At 38.7% G+C, this 17,948-nt stretch overlaps 1 protein-coding gene across 6 annotated transcripts in view; it reads right to left on the bottom strand.

Annotated features, from left to right (window-relative positions):
* Nucleotides 1-814: 814 nt before the first annotated feature.
* TMEM39A (transmembrane protein 39A) overlaps nt 815-17,948 on the bottom strand; it is a 37,710-nt gene continuing 20,576 nt past the window's right edge. For 4 of the 6 annotated variants that reach the window (XM_072812425.1, XM_072812426.1, XM_072812424.1 and 1 more), the window contains 6 exons: nt 15,847-16,001; nt 10,592-10,798; nt 9,177-9,525; nt 8,205-8,392; nt 6,184-6,304; nt 1,753-2,147 (listed from right to left, as the gene is read on the bottom strand). In XM_072812425.1, coding sequence (XP_072668526.1) covers nt 1,914-2,147; nt 6,184-6,304; nt 8,205-8,392; nt 9,177-9,525; nt 10,592-10,798; nt 15,847-16,001 — 1,254 coding nt within the window. In that variant the 3' untranslated portion in view covers nt 1,753-1,913. Of the gene's footprint in view, nt 2,148-6,183; nt 6,305-7,162; nt 7,344-8,204; nt 8,393-9,176; nt 9,526-10,591; nt 10,799-15,846; nt 16,002-17,948 lie in introns of all 6 variants that reach the window. The other 2 variants (XR_012024513.1, XM_072812427.1) reach the window with 2 other exon arrangements.

The raw sequence follows: 17,948 nt of genomic DNA, 5'->3' as shown, positions 1-17,948 counted from the left end.
GTTTGTTAGGACAAAAGAAAGCCTATCTTTAAGATCCTCAGGAAAGAATACCGAAATGGCAACTTTCCTGCCGCCCCTTCACTCCAAGAACCACCGTATTTAGGCTGAACCATTTACAAAAACAACGAAATACACTGTGGTTACCTTGCTATTTTTCCAATATACCTAAATTTTTCCCAGTGTAGGCCACTGCCCTTGCTACTACTGAATGCTCCCCAGAACTATTTATATGGCTCAGTACTGCTTCATTGCTCTGCTCTTTGCTCAGAAATTATCTTCTCAAAGATGCCTCCTAGCAATGCTACTCAGTACTTTCTATCTCTTGCCCCAATTTTCTCCTCTTTACATTTATTATTACTACCAGGAGACATTAGATATAAATTTATTTACAGCACATATTGCAACCCCCAAATTGCAAGTTCTATAGAGGGTAGGGCCTTTGTATCTCTTATTCACTGCTATCTATATCCCCAGTGCCTAACATAGTGCCTGGTGGTCAACATGTATTTGCTGAATAGCTGAACAGACTTAGCTCGATTGCTGAATAATAGAACTTAAAAAAAAAAAAAAAGTATACATATCAAAATACTTAAGGAAACCATGATTAATTTAAACATAGCAGTTACCCTGGGTAGCTATATATATACACACACCTACCCCTCATCATGCTGCCCTTGTTGAAAACCTACTGGGAACTCTTCTGCAAGAACTGTTTTCAGAGCCAGTTTATGAATTACGATTGGTCTTTTTACTTCATAAGTCATATTGTGTTTCATCAAAAAGTTCACAGTGTAAAAAAGCCAAACCAAGCACAGAAAACAGATGAGAATATATTTCAGGCTCTCAAGGCCTCAGAAATTTAGATGACCAGTCACATCAATGGACTAAGATCACCTCTCAAGAACACAGACATGGACTAAAATGGTTAGTAATGCTCACAGACATAGAGGTTCTGGAATTTGAAATTAAAAACACACACATTTTAGGCACAAAGTATCAGAGGACAAAGAGGTAACTTCTATTTCACTTCTGCTTGTAACTCCGAACATGCCGCTGTATGTGGGCTGCTGCCCAAACTGTATCCAAGACTTGCCCATTCTTTTAATCAATCGGGATCTTCAACCTCCCCATACTCCAGCCCACATGGCATTTGCACTCATCTTCTCCCACTGGTCCAGCCATACACCTCCTCCTTCGTGAGTGCAAGCACTCTAAAGACATTGTCTTACAAAGTATTATTTCAAACATCTAATAACTAAAGAAAAATCTTAAGAGGCAAAAGAAGTGAAAGAATGGGGAAAATGACAGCTATATCCTCTGAGTTTCAGGATAGCTGCTGATTCTTAAGTATTTTTAAATGTCATTGGGCAGAACAAAATGCTGCATTCCCATTACACAGAAATGCTTGCTACCAATACGCAACAAAGACTCCCACCCAGAACTATAACCCACTCTGTGCCCCATGTATTCCAGTACTATTAGGCAGCCAAAAAGAAAGAGAATGGCAACTGTCAGGCAACTCCACTGATCTCCCTTTTTGTAGCAGGAAGGCCAATGAGGACTAAAGATAATAAGGGACTGGAAGGAAAGCAGACACACTAAAGGTACGGTATCAAGTGATATATGAGAGGTGTTCATAAATGAATGAGTTGTTCCACAGCCATACAAACAGATCAATCTCTTTACTGGAGAGGAACACCTCTCGTCCTGTGTATTATTCAAATGTACTAACACATGAAAGATCACATCACCTTGTTTGTGGATACATTTAATATCCCTTACCCTTCCCACCTTTCAAAACATAATAGTATACAAAATATAAAATATCTTAAATATTTATAAAAATCGCAAGAAAAAAATAGAACGTATGAAAATATTTTTATCTGAGTTCTCCCTCATTGTTGAGAGGCAGCTTAGTTTGCCTTGAGTTCGTAACTGTTGAGTGGGTAGGAGTATGCCCTGCCTAATACTATTCTGTCCCGAAGAAGTTTAAATAAAACATAGTAGTTGCAGAAGAGGATGAGAGCCATGGAAAGCGTGTGGTTCCACTTCTCCGACCGCAGCAAGGAATAAAGCTGGTAGAAGACGACGCTGCCTTCAATAAGGATAAGCAGATTTAACAGCCTTAACGGGCGATGAAATAGGAACTGTAAGGAAGTTAAAAAGCAAAACATTATTTCACAGAAAAGCGAAGTAGTTATTCTCACATTTTTCTCCTAAAATAATTTCATATTTATAGGTTCCTATATCAGTAACACGTGGATCTGCTTACTGAACATCAATCAGGCTATTTCTTGCTGTAGAGACCCAAACTGTTTCCTCTTTGTTCAAGGAATAATGAAATAAATTTTATTTCAATGCCCTGAGACACGAAAGAGCATTATACCCAAAAGAACTGCCTCTAAACATTTTCTTAAATTATATCTTGGGTATATATCTTATTTGAGATGATCAAAAAGTACACTAATCTACGACAGGAGCTGGACAAAGAATTGAATGGAAAATATCTTAGACTTTGCAAGTCAAGAGGCAAAAAAGTGAAGACATTATATAGGTAGGTACTTACAGTGTGTAAAATGAACCATTTAAAAAAAGCAAAAATCATTGTTAGTTTACAGGCTGGTCTAAGACATAAACACACTAGACAAGGCTGGAGACAGGGGCGCGGGAAGGATTACAAACTGAAATATCAAAACAATAATTTCTTAATGTTCCCTTAAACTGTTTATCCATCATCATCATGACTCAAATCCTCTACACCATGTATTTCTGCTGTTTTTTTTTTTTTTTTTTTTTTTTTTTTTTCCTGGATATTGAGAAGTAGAGTACACAGGACAATTAGGAAGGAAGGATAAATCAGTCAGAATTAGAGTTTGGCTAAAAACATGGCTGCTCACTGTTTTCACTCCCACCAAACTCTTCACTTTAAATGGCTAAATTCTGGTTTACTAATAAAAACATATTATGAATAGAAAGATAGAGGTCATTGGTTGCAAACTGTGGCAATGGTAGTATATCAGATCTAAATAAACTAATTTAGACCTGAACTTCAAATCTGAGAATAAAGTCACATCATCCTAACACCTCTGAAAGGTAGTCAGCCAGGTTCTTCTAGTCAGCCAGGTTCTTCGGTTCCTTCTTTGGGAGGAAGAAAATGTTTACCCTGGGTTATAGCATATGATATCCAGTAATATCATGTATAAAACTGGCACAGCATTCACCCAGCAGAAATGAAGCTAGGAAGTTTAATAACTTGACTTCACTCTCCTCCATCCTTCTGTTTCTTGCCAATGATTCCTGTTGGTCACATCACCTGGCAACAAATGGGCAAAGGAGCCCATTGATGCCATCAGAGAGATTACCCTCCTTGCACATAAGGCAAGCTCTAGAAGATGGCAGGTAGGTCTGGAGGTGCAAGTGGAAAATATCCAGTACCAGAGATTTTTTGGGAGAAAAGTTCCCTCTTTTCTAAGAAAGAGATGCCGGACTCTTAAGACCTGTTCTCTCTTTCTCCCCTGGATGTTTTTATATCTGGATACACAGCTTGGAACTGCTAAAGTCAATTGCTTCCTTTTAGAGAATGCATTGCACACTGAGTCTGACAGAACAGAGAAATGGGATGACCCTGGGTCCTTGGTGATATCCTCAAACTCTAAATCAACTGCCTTTCCTCTGATTTCCCTGTTTGTGAGATAATACAATTAATTATTTTAAGCCACTCTGAGTGTGTTTTCTTTAACTAAAGCTTCTTACACCATAAATGGATAGTGAGCTGCCTTGAGTGGCATTCTTTCTAGCTACTAATGAATAAAGTTCTATGGACTAAAAAAAAAAAAAAAAAAAAGAAAGGCTCAGAATTAATATTCCAAAAGGACTCAAGCAATGGGAGTTTCTGTGGCAAATATAACAATTAAAATTAAATGTGCCAGTAAGCTATAAACTGAATGAGTAGAAAGGTTAGGATGAGTTTTAACTTGTAACAGCTATAGGTAGTCGGCACATTTATTTTTTTATAAGCCAATTAAAAAAAATTTTTTTTTTAAATTTTTTAAAAATTTTTATTTATTTATGATAGTCACACACACACACACACAGAGAGAGGCAGAGACACAGGCAGAGGGAGAAGCAGGCTCCATGCAGGGAGCCCGATGTGGGATTCGATCCCGGGTCTCCAGGATCACACCCTGGGCCAAAGGCAGGCACTAAACCGCTGCACCACCCAGGGATCCCATCCCAATTAAAAAAATTTTTTTTAAGATTTTTATTTGTTTATTCATGAGAGACACACACAGAGACATAGGCAAAGGGAGGAGAAGCAGGCTCCCTGCCGGGATCCTGATAAAGGACTCAATCCCAGGACCCTGGGATTACACCCTGAGCCAGAGTCACACGCTCAACCCCTGAGCCACCCAGGTGTCCCAACTGGCACATTTTAAATGAGTGTTCTCAAATTTCAATGTGCCTAAGAATCATTTCCAAATATGTAAATGCTGCAAATTCCTGGAATCCTTTGGATGTTCTGATTTAGAAGTCTGGCGTAGGGTCTCTGAATCACTTTAAAGAGTGAGCCAGTGATTTATATGCAAGTGGCCCAAAGAACACTTTGAGAAGCACTGATTTACCGGTTTGGTCATACAAAATCAGTAATAAGCTAACTTCCCTAATCCTTATTCTTTGGATTTCACCTGATTCTCCAGCTCTCTAATACACCAGCAAGAAAAATACTTATTTTTCAAACAGAAAACTCCAGTAGAATATCTGCTTATTACGAGTTTCAAGGGGACTGCAAAGGTCAACAGAAGCCATTAATGGCCTATGGAATACAGCTGATTGAATTAAATATACCACTTAGAAACCAAATGCTTACAAGTTGTGACTTAAGTCTACTCCTCTGCCTTAAGGCAATTCCAAAGGAGTCTAGAAGGAGTTGCTGGTAGTTTCCTCATTCAACATTGTACCTGGCCCATGGTCCTCCCAGCCCCCACTCTGCCCCTGCCTCACACCCTCCCCTGATAGTATTTACAAGTATCCAGCCTTGTTGTAAGTTCCCAGTATTTAACTGAAAGGCCCTTAGCAGCAAATATCTGCAGAACAGAAAAGTCCATATACCCTCACAAGGAACTGGGAATGAGTGAGAATGAGATTTAAGTATCTCAAAAAAGGGCAGCCCTGGTGGCACAGCGGTTTAGTGCCACCTTCAGCCCGGGGTGTGATCCTGGAGACCCGGGATCAAGTCCCGTGTCGGGCTCCCTGCCTGGAGCCTGCTTCTCCCTCTTCCTGTCTCTCTGCCTCTCTCTCTCTCTCTGTGTGTGTGGGTGTCTGTCATGAATAAATAAATAAATAAATCTTAAAAAAAAGGTATCTCAAAAAAGATCTCCAATTCTTTTTTAGACAAAGGCAATGCACTGTACTATGAACAGTACCCTGAATGCACCTTCTTTCTCCCACTGACACTGATCAGCTAGCCTTTCTAGCTAGAAATAAATACTTCTGCCTCCTAGAGTCAGAATTTCCAGAAACTGAAAGATCAAATAGGACACAATCCAAGGCATAAATTCAAATGGGATAGAAACCGAGTTTAGTGGACATCTATTGCTTCTTCCTTTAAATTTTTTAAGCCTTTTTTCTCTTAATCCAGGAAAAGGTAAATGGCCAGACATCATGGCATTTGTATTACTTTCAGAAGGGAAGTCAAGGTTGTTTAAAGAGGTGCTATGACAAATACTACCCACCCCACAAAAACCCCAAACAAAAACAAAAAAAAAAACCAGCCGCCAAAATAAAACAAAAACTCAAACCCAACAAAACAAAACCATTATTATTATATTAAATAAGACTTAAGGATACACAGACACAATATAACAAGGATACCACTAAACTATTAAAAATAAAAATTGTAAGATTAAAAAGGGAAGTCTTAAATAACTGTCTACTTGTTTCAGATAATACTAGATGCAATTCTGATACGACTTTAAACTGTTGAAGCTGGAATAATGGTATTTGATCTTCAAACTGTCTTTCAGAATACATTTCCAAAAGACAAGGGGCATTATAGTAGTAGTAATAATTCCATGTATTAATTTCCTAGTATGAGCTACACACTGTGCGAGGTGCTTACACACATAGTGGCCTCCTAACACTTACCACTAAGTTTATGTTTGAAAAGAAATAAGTGGTACTTGCATAAAAGCGGGCATGGGATACGTCTGAAGGCACTGCCACGTTGTAAGGCCCCATGGCTCTATATAAGCATCTGCTGTGTCGCACCAGCACCCCTTGAGGCCATATTGTATTTTCTGACCAACTAAGGGAGAAAAAAATGCAACGTTAGCATATTGGCAATTACAGATAAGACAGTGTCTGGCAAGGCCAATTACATTTCTATGGAAGGAATTAAGTATTCAAAGCTTCATCTGCCTGAATTCTGAGAATATAGTAATTGCATAGTCAAACTGGAAAGTTAGGAAGGATCTGTTCTTATAACGTCATTGCTATAGTAGAGAGGTTGCAAAGTGATACAGTTAACTCAGTGTCAAAGGACCTATGAGGCTTAGGAAATTAATGTGTAAGGCATCTATGAGCCAGAAAATCGAGTGCAAGCAAGTGGACTGCCACCTCAATCCCAAATGAGCAAAAATATTGATGAAAATGCTAGAGAGAACAAACAAGAAGAGAAAATGCAATAGTAGTAAGAATAGTGGAGAAATGAACACGCTGTCAAATTAGCATGACGTTTACCGCAGAATTACATCCCCCAAAGGTATAGAAAATCAGTCTATTTGTCACATACTTCAAATGCCTCATACATACGTGAAGCTATACAGAACACAGAGACACACAAGGTACTGACACACATACTTTTCTTTTTACCGCTTTCTTGGTTTATTTTTATAGAAGTTTCTTTAGCAAAAAGAAGTTATGGAAGAAGCTTCATTGTTTCCAGCACCAATGTGATGGAGTTGGGGTGGGGATGGGGATCTTCAGGTTAAGCTTTTTAAAAAAAAATCTAAGTTAATTCATCTCTTCCTGATTTTGGAAAGGTTAGTTTCCTAGGGTAAGAACTGGGATAACATTTTAGATATATTAAAACAAAAAAAAAAGGTCTAGCACCCTAAAGCTTTCCCAGTTCAGAAAATGTTCCGTCGGCCTTGCTCACACTTACCAGCATTAAAGTGATGATACACCTCATGGCCATGTGCCATCAGGAGCCTGAAGATGTACAGTACTAGTACTGTGGATTGTATTTTCAATTTTTATTGAAATTTGTCCTTTGCCCACAGTCGGGTTTCTTTTCAGCCTGGCCCAATCTCTTTCAGTTCCTGGGCTTGAAGGCCTGTGCTAATCTGTATCAGACATCAAGGCAGATAATTGAAGGGATGACTCTGAGGGGGAGAGGGGAAGGGGAAAGTCCCCTCAATCTGTCCCACTTCATTAGGAAAGAATTTCTAGGTGATGAAATTTGTGAAATGTTCCAATTGTAAAAGGGAGGAAGATGAAGATGGTCCAGGTCTGAGAGGAAGGTATGGCAAAGGGCTCAGAAGTGAGAGAACAAAAGGGTTCTAAAGTTAACCACTTTGGATCATAGGGACCATGCACAGAAATGACTGATAAGGGGACATAATGAGAGGAATACTCACAGAGAACTCAATTAGGGACAGTTTTCATTAAATATGGAAAAAGCAGGGAAACATTCATTAGCAAGTTTAGGAAAAATAATAAAAAATGCAAGCAAAGAAAATTACTAGAACAAATTTACATTTATTAGAAAGGAAAGATGAGAGAAGCAAATTTTAGCTGCCTGAGTGTGAGATGATTAGCTAGCAACCATTAAGCTGTGGCAATGAAGAAAAGATGAATTTTACAATCTTCCAAAGAGAATTAAAAATATATCATGACTCTGTCAATCTGGGCAAAGGGTTAAGACTGAAAGAAAACTCCACTATTACAGCCTGGGAAACAAATTATACACTCCAGGGTAACCGGGCAGCTGAAAGGTAGGAGGCATTTAAGGAGGGACTGGGGATGGTGGTGGGAATGAGTTAATGTCCCCTGTGTTCAGTTTAGAGTGATGACAAGCATCCATGTAGACAAAAAACAAAAAATTAATGTTCAAAGCCAAGAACAAGAATGACATACAAAGCAAATAAACATGATCAGCAGCATGTAGAAAGGTGTTATATGGTTTTACCCTTTAGGCTACTCACATGTGCTGTGGAGCATTGCTGTAGGACCCATGTTCGAGCTTCTGCCACTTGCCCAGGTGAGCAGCTGATTTATGTAGCAAATCACAGTACTTGGACGGCAGCAGTTGTGTGGTGAGCATGACAAAAGCATTGATCCACACCATAATGAGGTGCTCACATGACCAGCGCATGTCATAGTACTGGGTACTCTGGAAGAAATCAGAAGAGAGAGAAATGATCCATGCACTGTTAAGCAAGAAGGTAGGGGTGGGTGCGTGTACATACGCCCTGCAGACAAATGCCACACTGAGTCACACATGCATGGGTTGTCCTGCTGTCCGTGCAGAAAGTTCAAGAGCAGAGTCCTCCAAAATCCTTCAACCTGACTTTCTGGCTGTATGAATTAGGTTGGGAGGGAGAGGCAATTATATTTTAAGTGCTTCCTTTCTAGAAGAGGTGAGTGCCCTCTGTAAATGACCACTCCGGCTGCAGATGTGCTTCTCAATAGGTGAAGAAAGGGCACTAAAATGTCCCAAAAGATTTTGGGCCCAAGTGACATCCAGACCACTTCTCTCTTCTACTGAAGTAAATTGAAATTTAGATAAAGGTTAGATTAAATTCAAGGAAACTCCTGATTAACCATGTTAAGACCAACCACGGTAGGCTGAATTTTATTAAAACCTCAATCCTCTTAAGCTACTACATACTGATTCTATCATAAACACAAATTTTATTTTCCCCGGAAACTGGAAAAAAAATTAAAAAAAAAAAAAAACTTTAAAAAAGAAAAAAAGAGGGACCACCACGGGTGCATCACATATATGGAAATACCTATCCGCCAACCAGGAGCGGTATTAGTGCACTCCGGATGCAGCCGAACTCCACCATCCAGGCTGCCAAAGGGGAGACAGAAAAAAGGGGGATTAAATAAGAAATACCCAGTTTATGTCATTCACACACAAATCCAGGAAGCACATAAAAGTAACCACTTACCTTCACAAAACACAGGGGGAGAAATGCAACATAGTAGGCACTGAAGAGGGAGTTGAAGAGAACTTCCTTGATTCTGTGGTTGAAATCTGCTTTCAGACATTCAACTTCATTGCGAATAAGGTCTGGAGATAGGGGGCAGCTGTGGGTGGGGATGGGCGTGGCATTATTAAACTGTTCTTTTAGAGACTCCAGCAATAGGGAGAGAAAGTCTTTGGATTTGGCCAAGCCACCCACAGTTGAGGCACTTTCTTCTACAGCCTGCTGCTGAACCATATAGTTATAGTCTGTGAGAAGAAGATGAGCTCTACTATCTTGGTGAAAACAGCAGAGAGGAACATAAACGCCAAACCTGCAGAAAACAGTAAACGTGATAATGAGACCACAGACGTCACCATAGATCAAATCTGGTAACTATATTAGTAAAATAGTCATTCACCAGAATGAACATAATATAAACAGGGACTCTGCTGACGGTAAATTCATTATTGGGGAAGTTCTTTAATTTCTTCTCACAAAGGCAATACATGTTCACCGTAGAATAACAGAAGACTATACAAAATCACAGTGACAAAACAAAAAACATGTAAAAACAATCGCTTTTAGAATTTTTACAACTGGGTGCACAGACTTCATACTTGTATACATTTGGCCTCATAGAGTATAAACTGTTTTGTATCTTTGAGTGTGTGTTTATGTATGGGTACCTATTTTGAGCATTTTTTCACGTCATTAAATATTTTTTCTACAACAATTTTTTTAAAATACTAGTAGTCTCATACAGATGTACCATAATTTACCTGTTTCTTGTTGGAAACCAGCGGTTTCTTACTTTGCATTACCATATGAATGCATGGATAAAGCACTTTCCTACATGATCTTTGTGTCATCTGGTAATTTTCAAATGGCATGCCCTTCACCTCAAATTTCCCCTTCTTAATGAGGGGTTCCTCTGCCTCCCCACTACATCACCCACCTCAATTCTACAGGCACTCCTAGTTCCCTTCCCCCTGCCTAGTTATTTTTCTTCACAGATCTTACCACTTCATATATTTTACATGTCTATCAGGTTTTTTATTTGGGTGGGGTTTTTTGGTTGTTTTTTGGTCTATCTTCCCCTTACTACATTGCAGGTTCAGTGTGCCAGAGATTTGGGTCCGCTTAATTCACTGCTATATCCTTGATGTCTAGAATAGTGGCTGAAACCTAGTCGGTACTAAGCAAATATTTGATATATTAATGAAAACAATTCTAGAAGTACCTTAAATAAATTTCTATAAGTAGAATAACTTGGTTAAAGGACTGAATATTTTTGAGACTTTTCATAACTTCTGATAGTTATTTCAACCTCGGTTCCTTAAAGCTTTTCAAAATACTTTTCCCCAGTCCTCATAAGCAATGTCCACATTGTGACTTACATATTGTAAATAAAACGGTCATTTTGCAGGCATAAATTCAGGTATGAAAAATAGCAAATACAGGCAGCCCCGGTGGCGCAGCGGTTTAGCGCCGCCTGCAGCCTAGGGTGTGATCCTGGAGACCCTGGATCAAGTCCCACGTCAGGCTCTCTGCATGGTGCCTGCTTCTCCCTCTGCCTGTGTCTCTGCCTCTCTCTCTGTGTGTCTCTATGAATAAATAAATAAATAATCTTTAAAAAAAATTTAAAGAAAAATAGCAAATACAAAGATATCCTATTTAGTAATATATTTTAGACAAATATTAACAAATTCACCTGTTCACAGTTTTCTATAGAGGGAGAAAGAATGAGCTTGTTATAAAGTAAGAGAATGGGTAGCAGCTCTGGGACCCACTGTGAATGTACCATGGAGTAGTAGTGTGGGAGGGAGTAAATGCAGAGGCAACAGGCAGAGTTCACACACGTGCAAAACTGTGAAGGCCAGAGAAACCTGTCACTGTTGCTGAAACAAAAACTACACATGTAGAGGTGAGACAAGAGGCTAGGGTGTGTGGCAGGTTGCAATAATGGCCCCATTTCTTAACTCTTCCTGTAGTCTTACTGCACAGCCCTCGCTCTGTGTATGAAGTGACCTTGCCTTATCCCCACAATGGGCTCAACAATGTGACCTGTTCTGGCCCATGGACCTGTTGGCCCACCATGAAACATGATGTGATCAGAAGCTTGAAATGGGCTTGCACACTGGGGCTTGCTCTCATGCCATTCGATCAATTTCATGTGTCCATGCCTAGCCTGCTAGAGCATGAGAGACACGTAGAGCAGAGCTGACTTGTCCTAGTTACTTAAACTGATAGTCAGTCAATCCCACAAGTGTGACTGAACCCAGCTAAGACCAGGAGAGCTTCCTGACTTCCGACTGAATCCAATGCATGCAAGTAAGTACATACTGTGGTATGCTACCATGGTTTTGCAGTTGTTTATTACAGCATTATATGGCAATGGACAACTGATATAGGGTACAATGAGAGAAACTAGAAAGGCAGTATAGTATCGAAGGCTTAGACTTTGGAGGGCTCTGTAAGATGAAGAGGGTAAAGGAAACGATTCATTAAAGAATTTTAAAGACGGTTAGTAACATGATCCAACTTCCATTTTGAAAATCATTACAGTTACAATGGAAAATGGAAAGGAGGGCAAGAATGGATCGCCAGAAAACCAGACAGAGGTTTAGAACATAATAGCAGAGGTTACAGAGAGCAGTAGATAGATTCAAGATAAACCTAAGAGCAACAACCATTAGTCATTGGACTAAACTACCCCAAACTAGGGATCCCTGGGTGGCGCAGCAGTTTGGCGCCTGCCTTTGGCCAGGGCGCGATCCTGGAGACCCGGGATCGAATCCCACGTCGGGCTCCCGGTACATGGAGCCTGCTTCTCCCTCTGCCTGTGTCTCTGCCTCTCTCTCTCTCTCTCTCTGTGACTATCATAAATAAAAAAAATAAAAAAAAAAAAGAACTTTAAAAAAAAAAAAAGCAAAACAAAAAAAAACTACCCCAAACTGAGAAGCTAGCTGAGAATCAAATTAAAAAAAAAAAAAAAAAAAGCAGAAAAGAATCCCTTTTTTAACCTATGAACAAACAAGAAAATAAAAATGTAGTTATTGTCATTGTCTAATATGTTAAATTTCTCACACTTTTTAAAATTTAAGTTATTAGACTTTTAAAAAGTGAAGGCAAATATATTTAAACATAAAATCTGTTTAAATTATATGTTTATTTCATTGTTTTACAAGAGTGTGGAGAGCCTTCAAAAATAAGTTTCTTTATATTCCTAAATCGAAATGGAAAAGTTTACTAGCCATTTTGATATGGTAATCCTTTTAAACCTGGCCAAAATATTCCTTGATGTATCCATAATTAGCCCTTCAAATCAAATACAGTTAAACCTAACTGATTCAACCAGCTGTTGCTGAGAAACAGAATAATGACATCATTTGAAATCAAAGCAGTTAAAATATTAATCTAGAAATACAGAAACTGATGTAAAATATATACACCTTATAAGAAATATGAATCATGAAAAATGATATTTATAATATAGAGTTAATCTTGTAGGAAAAAGGGTAATACTAATGAACTAGGTTGATGACTGCCTTAAACAGTATAATTGGAAAAACAAATAGTAGTATAATTAGAACTATTGTAGCACAACCAATAGACTCTTCCTGCCATCTCTGCCCATATAATCTCTGATTAGACCTTGATTTTATGCTATGTAACTACCCATTTAAATCCGTGCTTACATTTCAGCACTCTAAATGGTTATCTAGGGGATCCCTCGGCGGTGCAGCGGTTTGGCGCCTGCCTTTGGCCCAGGGCGCGATCCTGGAGACCCGGTATCGAATCCCACGTCATGCTCCCGGTGCATGGAGCCTGCTTCTCCCTCTGCCTGTGTCTCTGCCTCTCTCTCTCTCTCTCTCTCTCTTTCTCTCTCTGTGACTATCATAAATAAATAAAAATTTAAAAAAAATAAAAATAAAATAAATGGTTATCTAAAGCAATGAATCTCAAACCTGAGCTAGCAAGAATCATCTGGAGAGCCTGTTAAAAGACAAATTGCTGGGTTCTACCTTCTGGAGTTTTTGTTTCGGTAGATTTGAGGTAGATTCTGAGAATTTCTATTTCTAAAAAATTTCCAGGTGATGCTGATGCCGCTGTTCTGGGAACCACATTTTGAGAACTACTAATTAGAGTAATGGTGCTGATAAGAGCTCTAGAATCAAAAAGACCTGAGTCTTTCTCACTAACTGACCATAAGAAAGTTTTTTAGTCTCTTTATCTGTCTTTACCTGTGGCAAAGCCTGCTAATTGTCTGCCAATAGCCACCATTCTCCTGTTCTTCCACTGCAAAAGAATTTTTAGTTGAGATACAGCTGTTCTACTAAACACAAATTTCCAACCTCCCTTATAATCTATCCTGCTAGAGAGGGTGGAACAAGAAAGACAGCAGGAGCCTGGGTCCCAACACCACGGATCTAGCTGCCACAGCTATCCAAGACAATTTATACACATACTGTACAGAAGAGAGGAATAAACTTCTCAGTTATGTCTTTGGACATACTTTGTACTTTGGATAAAAGTACTTTGGATCTGTTACTTTGGATCTGTTATGTCAGACTAAATACACAGCCTCCTGGGTTATGGTGATGATTTCATGAGGTGATGCTTATAAACACCTAGCCCAGCACCTGGCACAGAACTTGTTGCTTAATAAATGGTAGCTATCCACTAATATCCAATGAAGAAAGTATTAGCCCAAGGTATACAAGTTAAACTATGCAGAATAGTTTAAAAGCCAGTAACAAGATACAACTATTCACTTATCAGCACGGCTAAAATTTAAAAAACAGAAAACATCAAATGCTGATAAAAATGTTGGAGCAACCAGAATGCTTACAGAATTGATGAGAGGATAAAATGATACAACTTCTTTGCGAAAAAGTCTGGTAGATTTTTATAAAACTGAACATATTCCTTCTACCCTATGGCTTAGTAAGGCCTCTCCTAAGTACTTCTTTCAAGAGAATGAAAAGATTTCTTACAAAAAAGACATATAAGAAAGTGCCTAACCGTTTTATTTTTAGTAATAGCCCAAAACTGGAAACCCTGGTATTCAACAGAATAAATAAGTTTTAATATATTCATACAATGAAACATTACTGACACATGGAAGATTCTCAAAAGCAACAATTTTATCCCCACTTAGCTTTGAGACTCCTTGTTCACCCCACTCCTTCAAAATAAGGCAAGCGAATTCACTAGATCACCTGACCTTTGAGGGTCTTATTCATGTATCATTAGTCTATCTAAGACATTTTTGTATCAGAAGACTTCAGTGCCTCATATATCTTATTAAGTAAATTTTGTTACATTCTGAATCACTGAAAACTGGTTATCTGCTTATGATTTATTCTATAAACTGGAATATTTGATCCCTACGCTCCTGACTATTCTGAATTCTCACACTGTGTGAGAGAAGCCTTACAACTAAAGTGTATATACTGTAGGGTTCTATTTATATGAAATGCTAGAACAGGCAAACTAATCTATGGTGGGAAAAATCAGGATAGTGATTATCTCTGGGGAGTGGAGGATGGGTTTGATTGGAAAGAGGCATGAAGGAACCTCTGGGATAATAGACCTCTGGGATAACAGTCATGTTGTACACTGGGATAGAGGTTTGACTTACAGGTATATACATTTATCGAGACTCAGCAAATACGCACCAGATTTATGAATTTGATTTTATGCATGAATCTTACCTCAAAAGAAAAACTGTAAACAAATATCAAATTCTAGTAATTGATATGCATATGCTGACATATTTTGTTTTTTTTTTTTAATTTTTATTTATTTATGATAGTCACAGAGAGAGAAAGAGAGAGAGGCAGAGACATAGGCAGAGGGAGAAGCAGGCTCCATGCACCGGGAGCCCGAAGTGGGATTTGATCCCGGGTCTCCAGGATCGCGCCCTGGGCCAAAGGCAGGCGCCAAACCGCTGTGCCACCCAGGGATCCCTGCTGACATATTTTGGAGGAAGTTGAGGTCTGCAATTTAACTTTGAAATGTACCAAAAATAAGATGGACTGATGGATGGACAGAGGACTAGTTGGACAGTTATGTGCTGTGCAATTATAGTAAAATATTAATGGATGGAATCTAGGTGGGGTAACACAGGTGTGTGCTGAAAAATTCTTTCAATCTCATGTTTAAAATTTCCATCATAAAAAAAAATAATAAAATAAAATAATTTCCATCATAAGATGCTGGTCAAAAAAAAAGGACTTAAGCGCACAGGGCTTATTCCTGTTACGTGAACCCAAAGATCAAAGTAATCTGACCAAGAGTTAAGACTGGTGAGCCAGTTCATTGAACTAATTACCCATCATTTGTGCCAACATAGGCAGTATTTGCATGCTTTATTTGATAAAGAGCACCAATTAAATGCTCTCCATTGGTAGAATGGCCATACCTCTCAAGTTTCTTGGGACAGTCCTGGTTCATGTCTACTGTCCCAATTGTATCGTAGTATAAAAAATAATTATATGGTTACCCTACCCATGGGTTTTTCATATTTTCTGAGCTTTTGGTTTATATTTGAAGAATTTCATCTTCCTCACTTTTATACTATTGTTTGCTTGACCCAAATAATTTCCTTAAAAACTTACTAATAAAATGGTAAAACTTGAGTACTCACGGGTAGCCAAGGAAAAGTAGATTGAGGACTGAATGGCTTCGGAAGAGATTGACGAGGGTCCAACAAAGTACCCATCCACATAAAGTGAGTAGCACCAAGCGAGCTGATATCAGAACCATGTAGTGAATCATAGATGCTGCACCCGCCTTAGTGGCCTGAAAGTTTGGAAGCACCAAAAGGAATACACTTTAGAAACTGCTGTATTCAAAAGCAATGTGACTCAAGGAATCAGTAGATTTAGTAGAAATCTGCCCCAACGGGGGAGGAAAGAAGGAAAACTGCCCCATTTCATCTTATCTTACTCATTTTTAAAGATTCAGACTTCTCCAGGCAATTCATTGGTTCCTCCTTGCATTCCCACGGTGTCTCATACAGACCTCACTTAAGTTCTTAGGACATTGTCTAATTTTTTTACACATTGGGGCTTCTCAAAGTATGGTCCGTGAACCACATTCATCAGAATTACTCGGGCTGCTTACTGAACTTGCAAATTCCTACTGCCTGTCCTTACCAGATATAGGGAACAAAACTGTAAGTCAGGGCACCTATATTTTAATAATGCACCAGGTGGTAAAGATAGTGAACCATTAATTTATCTGACTTCAGACTAAACAGTAATAGCCTCAATAGTAGCAACATTGTTTCCATTTTCCTTGGAATCCTCCCCCCAATCTATTTGCCCAATTAATGTTTAATGAATTACTGAAGCTTCAAAAAATAATCAGATCTTCTCTTAAAAATCCTTATATAAATAAAAGCTCCTTTTCTGACTTTTGCAAACATGGAAATAATGGACAATCACTTCCGCTTCTTTATATCACAGCTATTCAAATATTTTCCCTTAACCACACATTTTAAAAACAGATTAAATATAGTAAGAAAGCGTACTTGTCTAAATGTGAAGCTCTGCAATGTTATTCTCTTTCGGAATGAACTAGGAAGAGAAGGAGCAAAATGCAGGGGAAAACGGCAGAATGCTACAACCTCAAAGCAGCGGTGTCCAAATACAAAGGGGAAAAAATTATGTGGGGTCGAGAGTAACGGGAGGGGGTAAGGAGCTTTTCAGGTCCTTCATCTTCATCTATCCATTTCTTAGTTTTCCCAATATACAACGCAGCATCTGTAACATATATGCGCTATGGTTCCTTATAAATGCAAAAAGCAGTTGAATTAATACCCTAAGCCTCAAACCATAGAGAAGGTTCAAACTAACCGTTCTCAGTAACAGGAGGGCAAAAATGCGTATCACTCCCCTGATACATGGTCTCACGACTATGTACCTTACATGTCAAAGCCTAAGGAAGGCATTTAAACTGCTAGGATTACTCTATTGCCTCCATTTTCAAAATTAAGAAGGCTGGGCTTCTGCCCAATGTCACCAGATAGCAGAACCTGAATGTATTTATCATTTCTGTCTTATTCCAGAGCCCAAGCTCCTAATTACTATGCTATGTATGACAGATACCATATCAGGTCCTAGGGATACAGTAATAATCAAGACAAGTTAGAACTCTGTCTTTATGAGGCTGCCCAAGAAAGATAAATACTAAACTTATATTTACACAAATAATTATTTTTACAATTGTGGTAAGTGCTACAGGAAAAGGCTGTTAGGGAAAGCAAATAACAAGAACCCAACCTAGGGAAGCCTTTCTGAGGAAGGGATATTTTAGCTGAGATTAAAGAAGAAGCAAAAATGAGCTACGTAAGTAGAAAAATATTCCTAATATGTTAATTGAGAAGTACAGTATATATGTAAATAAAAATTTATATACCAGCATACGGTCCTTTCAATAATGAGACTGTAATTAAATTTTTTTTCTGCTTTTTATTTTAGTGTATTCCAATTTTTTTCCAATAAAATGTACTACCTTCCTATTTAAAAGTTTTTTATTTTTTTTAAAGATTTTTATTTATTTATTCATTTGAGACACAGAGATGGAGAGAGAGAGGCAGAGATACAGGCAGAGGGAGAAGCAGGCTCCATGCAGGAGCCCGATGTGGGACTCGATCCCTGGTCTCCAGGATCAGGCCCTGGGCTGAAGGCGGCGCTAAACTGCTGAGCCACCCGGGCTGCCCTAAAAGTTTTTTTAAAAAGGGAG

Source organism: Canis lupus, chromosome 35, assembly GCF_048164855.1.
Source record: "Canis lupus baileyi chromosome 35, mCanLup2.hap1, whole genome shotgun sequence".
NCBI classification, from domain to species: Eukaryota; Metazoa; Chordata; class Mammalia; order Carnivora; family Canidae; genus Canis; species Canis lupus.
The sequence above is the reverse complement of the archived record's forward strand: the minus strand, read 5'-3'. Positions and strand labels throughout refer to the sequence as shown.